Source organism: Engraulis encrasicolus, chromosome 4 (assembly GCF_034702125.1).
Source record: "Engraulis encrasicolus isolate BLACKSEA-1 chromosome 4, IST_EnEncr_1.0, whole genome shotgun sequence".
In the NCBI taxonomy this organism is placed as follows: Eukaryota; Metazoa; Chordata; class Actinopteri; order Clupeiformes; family Engraulidae; genus Engraulis; species Engraulis encrasicolus.
Genome location: NC_085860.1, coordinates 58,285,539 through 58,295,917, shown reverse-complemented (window position 1 = coordinate 58,295,917; position 10,379 = coordinate 58,285,539). Strand labels below are relative to the sequence as shown.

At 43.6% G+C, this 10,379-nt stretch overlaps 1 protein-coding gene across 1 annotated transcript; it reads right to left on the bottom strand.

Annotated features, from left to right (window-relative positions):
- Positions 1 to 7,125: 7,125 nt before the first annotated feature.
- LOC134448159 (uncharacterized) lies at positions 7,126 to 10,176 on the bottom strand. The gene is made up of 4 exons (XM_063197917.1): positions 9,116 to 10,176; positions 8,014 to 8,872; positions 7,372 to 7,571; positions 7,126 to 7,267 (listed from the first exon to the last, which is right to left on the bottom strand). Exons 1-4 carry the CDS (start codon positions 10,174 to 10,176, stop codon positions 7,126 to 7,128), a joined length of 2,262 nt encoding a protein of 753 aa, XP_063053987.1.
- Positions 10,177 to 10,379: the final 203 nt, after the last annotated feature.

The window sequence follows — 10,379 nt, the reverse complement described above, 5'->3', positions numbered from 1 at the left end:
ACAGAGATGTTCAGCTTGTGTGTGTGTGTGTGTGTGTGTGTCGTTCTAACAACTGTCTTAAAGGATCTGTAGAAGTACAAGTAGGCCCTACTGTTGCAAATTAATCATACCACTGTAGTATGCCATCACATAATTGCACCTACTTCATGTTACAACATACTACTAGTGTTGTAATTGCCATCTGGAGTAGTACTTTTACGTTATACATCTCTGCGACTTTTACAGGTTTGTTGTAGCCAGAATATCAACAGTTCAAGTTGCAAGTTGTCTTAATCAGTATTATCTAAGTTTTTTTTTTCCAACAGTGAAGTCAAGTCAAGTCAAGTTGGTTTTATTGTCAATTTCTTTACATGCACTGGTCATACAAAGAATTTGAAATTACGTTTCTTGCTTTCCCATGCAGACATAGACTAATCTAGGTAAGGACATAGACAGTATAGACATAGACAGTACTCATACATGGACATAAGACAGTATGGACATAGACAGTGCTCATACAGACATGTAAAGTGAAACATTCAACAGACAGTATTGTGTGCAGGCAGAGGCTACAATAAAATCTTTATGAATTTCTTTAGCCTAAAGGCATTCAAAAGAGGAGATCATGGAGAGTTTAAAAGAATGTCCTATCTACTATCTCCTGGTGTCTTCCCTCCTGTTGTGAACCCCACATTGTTCTTACTTTGATATGCTTTCCTTCATTCAAATTCATTAAAATGTTTATCTATTGTTATGATCTTTTTTGCATTTGATCTTAGGATGTTTTGGAATCCTCGATTTAATGATTCAAAGTAGTAGGCAAATATTCTGTGTACACTGTCCATTACTCTTGCATTTCAATGTGCGTAAAATCGGCCTGAAGAAGGTCTGACTGAAATGTGAGCACATGCACGGAGTGGCCATCGGGAAATCGGGGACTTGTCCCAGTGGGCCGCGACCATGAAATGTAATATTGCAGTTGTATTATAATCTCAGCCAGCCATAAAGGTTTGAGTGAGTATTCATAAGGGCAGATTCACTATTTCCCTATTCATTTTATTAAGGGTAGTTGACTTGCCAGTATATATTCCATGTACCAGACGGCAATACCTCAGTGAGGGTGTCAAACAGTTAACTGGCCACACCCCTTCTCTACTGATAATTCTTATACACCGTAGATCACGGAAGTTTACTAGATCTTAGTAACACAGTTTCGTTTTCAGTATTTGAAGAACCTGTGATATTTAGATTGGTTACCAAAGGATGGAAATATTAATAAATTGTGATTTATTTTCCGATTTCCACATGACTGTTACAGCTTACAGTCTGCCAGTCCAGATTCACTTGTTCTGTGGTTATTGACTTGGGTTACGAACAGACTCCACCAAGTGGTAAGGAAGTGAACTGCAGCTAAGTAGGAATACACCACAGAAGCAGTGGGTTTTGTTTTGATGTAGGGATGCAAATGATTAATTGACTTTAGATTAATTGTTGAGCAAGAGGTTGCTCGATTAAAATGTACTAATCGCGATTAATCGCCAGAGGGCGCTAGAGACTGATGAGTAGTTCTAGTCCTATTCAAATTCATGGTGCACACATAGATTTGATCTATTAAATCATCATTGCAACTTTTATAGTTCTTGTGGGTCTTTTGGAGATTTGGTGTACTTGTATGTGATTATGCCAAGCCCAATGGTGTAAGTTGTTACTGTAAGTTGTTATGAGAAAACCGATCTTTCAAGACGGGCAAATATCCCTGGCAAGCAGAATTTTACTGTAGGGTTAAGCTTGCTAGGTTAGCTTAGCGTGCTAACTGGCGAAATCACAAACGTAGTCATTTCAAACTGTGAGCTGTAATTTTAATCACTAACACCCTAAGACAGGTATTAGCTGAACTGGGCATGGTAATATATGACCATGCATGAAGAGGAGCACCATTTGTTCAATTTCAGGTAAATCCATGTTATCTGTTGTCATAGCTCCATTCATTTTCAATGGAGCCTGTTAGGTTATTAGCTCTCCTTTTTTTGTTCAGAAACGAACGTTGTTGACATTACTATCCATTATGGAAAACAACACACTATAAAAAATATAGCATTTCTTTATTTTGAAGATTATTAAGTTAAAATGCTTGTGGTTGATCATGCTGGCTGACACACCTGTATGCAGACCATTCCTGTCTCCTCATACTGTCTGTCATATCTCAGGCAAGGCGACATAGAGGGGGCGTGGGGCTACTAGAGCTACATCTGCTTTGAGTTCACTCCTGGGTGAAACCAAGCAATGCCCCCTTCCAAAGGTGGTGTGGAGATGCCATAGAAAACATGTCTGCTTTCTTTTCCTAATGCATAATTACTTGAGGAATATATAATATAACATACCGTAATACAATAAAATACAATATGGTCTTAATAATCATAATATAATTCTCATAATACAATTTATGGGCAGTCATGGGTGAGCGGTTAGGGCGTCAGACTTGCATCCCAGAGGTTGCCGGTTCGACTCCCGACCCGCCAGGTTGGTAGGGGGAGTAATCAACCAGTGCTCTCCCCCATCCTCCTCCATGACTGAGGTACCCTGAGCATGGTACCATCCCACCACACTGCTCCCCATGGGGCGCCACTGAGGGCTGCCCCCTTGTACGGGTGAGTAATAAATGCAATTTCATTGTGTGCAGTGTGCAGTGTTCACTTGTGTGCTGTGGAGTGCTGTGTCACAATCAGGGTCCGAATTACAAATGTGACCCTAAGGGAGCCCCTGTTAAAAAAAAAAAAAAAAAAAAAAAAAAGCATACCCTTCAGCATGTGTAGTCTGGATACGATACGCAATTCATTACGTCATCGATTTGCTTGCCATCGCTCAACATCCCTGACACAGGGTAGGCGCTAGCTTGTAGAGGGAGATAATGGCCCACACACACACGCCAAGATTTCAGGGGTCCCTTGCTGGTGCACATCTCTTCGAGGGGCATGGGTAAACAACAGGGGGACAACAACCATAAAAACACTGTTGGCAGTGCAACACACATCCACGAAAAGAGGTCGATGGCGCACACCATGCATGTCCGGTCCAAAACACATTTGGTATTATCTCAAAGCGTAAAATGAAACGTCATCACTTTACACAGCAGGGCAGGCTACTAGCAAAGTGAGCACACAGACGCGCGACAGACCAATCCAGACACCCACTAAAACAAACCATCCTACTGCTGTGTTTTGATGCCAAAATCACTGTATGTAATGAATAGTTTACAATAGTACATGAACAGTAGTGCGACCACCAGTCATCCAATAACACTTAGTTGCAGGTAAGCTTACGTCTGAAATGTGAAAAACACTATTTTGTAACCGATCAATCTTCAAGCACCACCCAACTCTTCCTTCATCATGAAGATGTTCACAGCACTCCCCTGTCGTTTAGGCATGATATATGTATTGAAATACCATTTAGAGAGCATTGCCAAACTCTCAAGACAAGTAAAAGCAAAACATGACGAGCAGGGGCACAGATTTTAAAGCGCACGAAATTTGAAAAGAGAAAGTAACTATTACACCCGAGTCCGTCTACACAGCGCAACAAACCCATCCTTTAGCCGAACCAAAAGAATGAAGTTAGCAACAATCGCACCGGGCAAGCAGACCCAAGTCAGCATGTCGCGGAATGCAAAATTAATAACCATATTCCCATTGATTTGCTTTTTCTTTCCCGTTTCTTCAGTAGGCCATTACATTGCCCACACCCAAAGATGTCAATGTCTATAATGATGTATGTATGTGGTAATTGTGTTTTTTTTTTTAGCTATTAAGATATTAGAACATATCAATATTACAAAATCACACGAGACGTACATTCTGAAAACAGATGACTAGATTGTTGTTATTTTGTTGCTCTGCAGAATATCTCGCGATAATAGGTTAGGTGACGTAGACAACACTACGGTGCGCCTTTGAGGACAAACGCCTTGTTTCATCAAACACTTAATTATATCCACCAGTAGATGGCGACTGCGCACTTCAAATAATAGTCAAAACCTTCTTCCAGAACTCAAACTGGAGTGGATATGCTCATATTCAGATCAGCATAAACAGTACCTGCACTACGAACAAAATACTCTGCACGTTAACCCTCTACTACACACACTTTGGCTACCATGATCGAGAACATTCCAGTCCATTTCGGTGCGATTTTTTGACAGTTTATTGGTTTTAAAACTATTTTTGACCCTCCTTATTGTGTGATAATGGTATGAAATCATATGGACATTTTTCACTGTCAGAGAGCCATAGACATTTTCCACAAAGCAGTGTGACATTGCACTTAAAAACAATATGTCTTACAACTCTATATAAGGAGAATTATTGTTTGGAGGGAAATATAGTGTATGTTCATTTCATATTTCACCCATGCAACAAATCCAATAAAAAGTTCTGAAGATGTTGGTGGACTTAAACTATAGGTTTGCAGAGGACTATATACACAGTATGTACACTTAAGATTGTGCAAAACTAGGTTTGCAGAGGACTATACACAATATGTACACTTAAGATTGTGCAAACATAGGTTTGCAGAGAACTATACACAATATGTACACTTAAGATTGTGCAAACATAGGTTTGCAGAGAACTATACACAATATGTACACTTAAGATTGTGCAAACATTGGTTTGCAGAGGACTATATACACAGTATGTACACTTAAGATTGTGCAAAACTAGGTTTGCAGAGGACTATACACAATATGTACACTTAAGATTGTGCAAACATAGGTTTGCAGAGAACTATACACAATATGTACACTTAAGATTGTGCAAACATAGGTTTGCAGAGAACTATACACAATATGTACACTTAAGATTGTGCAAACATTGGTTTGCAGAGGACTATACACAATATGTACACTTAAGATTGTGCAAACATAGGTTTGCAGAGGACTATACACAATATGTACACTTAAGATTGTGCAAACATAGGTTTGCAGAGGACTATACACAATATGTGCACTTGAAATTGTGCAAACATAGGTTTGCAGAGAACTATATACACTGTAACAAATAGCTGTTTATTTGCGGCAATTCTGCAACAGCATTCTACTGTTTTTCGAAAAAACAGACAACTACTGTGAAAATATTACTTTGAGTCACATATTGAGCATAAACAGTAAGTACTGCACAATAGCAGTATTCGCCGTTGTGGAAAAAACTAGAGATGCACCGGATCCTGATTTTTAGGATCCTGCCGGATACCAGATCCACTAAATAAGATCCTTCCGGATCTGGAACCGGATACCGGATCCTACAAAAGGCTTGGAACATATAGTCTACTCGCACACGTGGGCCCTTTTTATTACGTTGGCGCAAACTATTTTTTAGACTCATTGGCTTATTGCCACACTGCCTGCAATAGCCGCTTCCAAAGGGATTTCACTCCATGCAGTGATAGGGGTTGTGAAAGACTGAAAAGCCTAGGCTAGACATGCACCAGACCCTGATTTTTAGGTAACATGCCAGATACCGGATCCACTGCTTAAGATCCTGCCGGACCCGGACCCTGTGAAAAACTCTATTATCCTGACGGATCCGGAACCGGAACCGGATCCGGTGCATCTCTAGAAAATAACAAGTTATTTTAGGCAGCACCATTGAAACCCATTCATCCTCCACTTGTCCGTGATCACCATCAAACTTCAATACCATCTGAAGAACTGAAGTCATTCTGACTGGTTAAAGATTATCTGATACTATCAAGCATGATGAAACAATTTCTAAGGAAACTACAATACTTAAAAAGTGCTTGATGCAGCAAAGTGTGAGTAGCACATGCATTTTGATAGTGATGAAAGTGTGAATGGCTGAAACATTTTAAGAACTTGTAACACTCTTGCAACAAGCAGCCCCATCTAAACCAATCTGCTAATCAGTGCCTGGCCTCACCTGAGTAGGGCTGTTATGCCATTATTCAATTACAGGCGTCACCTGCCAAGGGCCTGATGACTCTGGTCACATGGTACTCTTGCACCTGTATATAAATCTGGACTATCAACACTTCAGTTGCTTGCCTGCCTGCTGGCTGGCCTGTATGGCACAGCATAGCACTTGTTTGCCTACAAGCTTGCCTACAAGCTTGCTTACATGCTTGCACACTTTCCTCTTTGTGAAAGCTTGCTGTATGTGGCATCATTTGTGGCATTGTTGCATATAATGTGCCTGCTGCAAATTAGGCATTGCTTTGAGAGCTAGCTTGTAGTGCTGCTTGTTTGCTGTGCTACTTGGTGTAAAATATTTTTTTAAAGACTGACCAATGCTATATTCATCATTGGCTCATCAAGAGATACAGTAAAAAGCCCACCTTGCACACTATCATTGTAACATAGCACTGCGTACTCCGAAATTTTATTCATGCCCACACTTTCAAAGGACCACCGCAAACCATTTTCCCAATACAGCATATCGCCATAGTATCATGCTCAAGGCACTCCAGTCATGGTGAACGATGGGAGGGTGGGGTGGTAACATGGCCAGGGTACCACAGTTATGGAGAATGATGGGTGGGGTGGGAAGTTGCCATGGCCATATTCATGAATACAACTATGACCCAGTATTTGCCTGTCATCACACAGTACAATTCAACTTTTTAACTGAAATGTACTGTTATTTTTCTGTAGAGTACTGTTATTTAACAGTTCAATTGCTGCTGAAAAAATGTTATATACTGTGATACATTAAACAGCAATGAGCTGTATTTGATTTTTGGTGTGAAAAAACAGTAGAATTACAGGTAAATATAATTGCCAGTAACTGCCGTTATTTTGCAGGGAAATTTTCTTAGAGTGTACAGTATGTACACTTCATAAGATTGTACAAACATAGGTTTGCAGAGAACTATATACAGTATGTACACTTCATAAGATTGTGCAAACATAGGTTTGCAGAGAACTATATACACAGTATGTACACTTAAGATTGTCCATCCTCATTGGGTGGGGGGTGGGAGCGGGGTGAGGGTCAAACACATAAAACTATTAACAGTATGTACACGGGTCACAATATGAGGGTCTCCGTCCTGGGGGGTGAGGGTCACAATTGCAGTCCTTCCTCACTGGGTGAGGGTCCTCACTTTGGGTGAGGGTCACAATGCAGTCCTTCCTCACGGGGTGGGAGGGGTGGTGAGGGTCACAATGCAGTCCTTCCTCACGGGGTGGGATTGGGAGGAGGGTTGAGGGTCACAATGCAGTCCTTCCTCACGGGGTGGGTGTGGGTGGAGGGTGAGGGTCACAATGCAGTCCTTCCTCACGGGGTGGGTGTGGGTGGAGGGTGAGGGTCACAATGCAGTCCTTCCTCACGGGGTGGGGGTGGGAGGGGGGGTGAGGGTCACAATGCAGTCCTTCCTCACGGGGTGGGGGTGGGGGGAGGGTGAGGGCCACAATGCAGTCCTTCCTCAGGGGGTGGGGGTGGGTGGGGGGTGAGGGTCACAATGCAGTCCTTCCTCACTGGGTGGGGAGGGAGGGGGGTGAGGGTCACAATGCAGTCCTTCCTCACGGGGTGGGGGTGGGAGGGGGTGAGGATCACCGGGTGTAAGCACCAGTGTCCATCCTAATGAAAGAGAGAAAGAGAGAGGAAGAGAGAGACCGTGTTTGTATGTGTGTGAGCGGATTGCGAGGAACACACACACAGGTAAAAGATCCAAATATTTTGGAATATGCTATTGACAGGCTGTCAAATTGTAAAAGACTTACTTCTGCCGCGCACACACACACACACACACACACCAGAGGTGTCAAAAGTAAAGTACTTTTGTGGTGTAATTACAACACTAGCACATAGCATTACATAGATGTTACGCCATTTACTCCAGTGTACCTAATGAGACAGACTGTGTTGTTAAACACTGAAAAACTATCAAGGACCACACACACACACACACACACACACCACTTCACTGTAAAAATAGAGTAATGAATTTCTCTTACCATTACGGAGACATAATGGACCACAGTGCGCGGCTTTCAGTTGGTGGAGGCCTTCTTCCAGGTACCCAGGATGCTGATGTTCGATGTTCCTTCCTAATCCATGACTTGACAAATGGCATTGGGTTGAATCTCTCAATAGGGGGTCCGTTCAGATCCACGAAGAGCAAAGCAGTTAGGCTCTTGGCACGCAGTCTGTTCCGTGTGTTGTCGTCTGTGTCGTTACACGCAGAAAATCCTCTCTCGCACTCAGCAGACGTCGGGAGAACTGTCTTGCTGGCGACAAGGAGGCGTTTCAGCGTGTGGCCATCAGAACGCCCCTGCAGCTTCCAGTCCCTGTAATCAGAGATGGCCTCTGTGACAGGCTCGCCGATTAGTTTTGCGAATTTCCCCACCTCGCGGTCACCGAACAGGACCAGGTCTGACCTCTCGGTGGGCCAGAAATGTGCGTCTAGTGGCTTCAGCATCGTCATCAGCTCGCTGTCCGGTAAGCGTTTAGCTAGACTGTCTATGATGGACTGGTAAAACTGACCTCTGTTTATTTTAGGCAGTGATTCCCTCAGCACAACATTTTTTAGCTTTCCAGCTGCAATGCCGTCTTTGACCTTTGCCTCTGTCTTTCCTCCTGCTTCTTTCATGGCAGTGAGCACTTCCATGGTTTGCTGAATCTGCCGACTTGCCTCCACCAGAGACGTGTCCCGCTTCTGGAGTTTCAGTGAGAGGCCTTGCAGCTCACGCAGCACGTCCTTCATTACTGCCAAATCTGAGAGGAACCCCGTGGATGTCAGATGTTTCAATAATCCTGCAAACTTGTTCCGCTCGTTGGCATTGTAGGCGTCATCGTCACTGGCACTGGAGAAGTGCCGTGCCAAAACCGGGAAATCTTTCAGGACTGCTTTGACCGTGTGGTAGCTGCTGGCAACCCACCTGATGGTAAATATTTTCCCGATTTTGAGAATGTGGATGTTTAGCTCTGCCGCGGCTTTCTGAAACTCCCGTGCATTTTTTGTCGACTGGTGATAGAGGCTATGCAGCTTTGAGATGAAAAACTCGAAATGGTTGCAACATGCCACCAGTTTCAGAGAATCGGCAACTGCCAATTCTAATCTATTCGCCAGGCAATGGGCCTACTGTAGTTGTGGAAAGTCTCGTTTCAGTCTCTCGATCAGCCCCATCTGTCTGCCGGTCAGGACAGCAGCTCCATCGGTGGCTATGCTGATCAGGTTTCTTTTCAGGAATTCGGCGTTTAATCCAGCGCTGTACAGACTGTTAAGTAAAGCACTATGAAGTGATTCTGCGTCACCACCGCCCAACTCGACTAAATCAAAAAAGACATTATCCACATCTCCATCACCGGTGACATCGCTCCTAAGGTAGATGATTATGTAGGAGCGCCAATGGATTGTGCTTTCATCCAAGGTCAAACTAATGCGGGAATCAAGCTTCAGAATTTGGGAAACTAGTTGATTTTTCATTTCCTCGGCGATATGTTCGACGATGGCAGCGCAAGAGTGGTCAGAGCGGTGAGTAGATCCTACTTTGGCTCCATTGAGCTCGTTTAACTTCATGACCGGACCCATTTTTGTATATGGCATCCTCTCTTTAGCGACAGTGTACGCGGACCTGAACGAGCTTGCTGTCACGTCAAACGAAGCTGCGCTTTGCTCTATTAATTTTGATGGTAGAACATCCTTTTCCTTGAGGTCTGCAATTTCAATGGCACGTTTGTGTGCAAGACTGTCGCGGTGCTGGTAGATTTTTTTTCGCAACTGTTTTTGTACAGCGCTACTCACGGTGCCGCTCACCCAGGCATCGGATATGTGGGCTCCAGTCGTCCTGTCGGTTAGCAAGAGGGTCTTTGCTGACTTGCATACAGAGCACCCAAGCCCACTCTTGCCGGCAGTTAGCCATGGGTTCTTCTCGCTCCACTCTCGCCACTGCTTGGTTGTCCAGTTAATTGGCCCATCCCTCCTGGACTCAGGCTCGTCTGTGTCACTGTCATCTTTGCTGTCATCATGTCCGTCTTCGTGTCCGTCTTCATGTCCGTCGTCACCGGCATATTGTTGTTGTTCTTGACCTTTTGCAGCAGTATCTGTGATGCTAACTGTTGACATAGCGGAGGCTTCAGGGAGGTCACTGTCCTCTGATATCACGTCTTTTTGAAATCTTTTGGCCGTGAAGCCAAACGCAGCTAGGCCGCCAGACAGTGCTGGTCTTTTTTTCGGTGGCATATCTAAACAATTCAGGCAACTTACTATACGGATTTTTTTGCGAGTCTGCGACTAATAATGATGGATGCGATATCGATCGTTATAGGTATGTCTTCTTCGGAGTCTGACCTTGACATTGGCAAGTTCCAAAGTTCCGTTTCAGTGAGTACGCGCATAGCGGTGTGGTGGTGAAGTACAGCCATAGCCTACGTCGCGGTTTAATA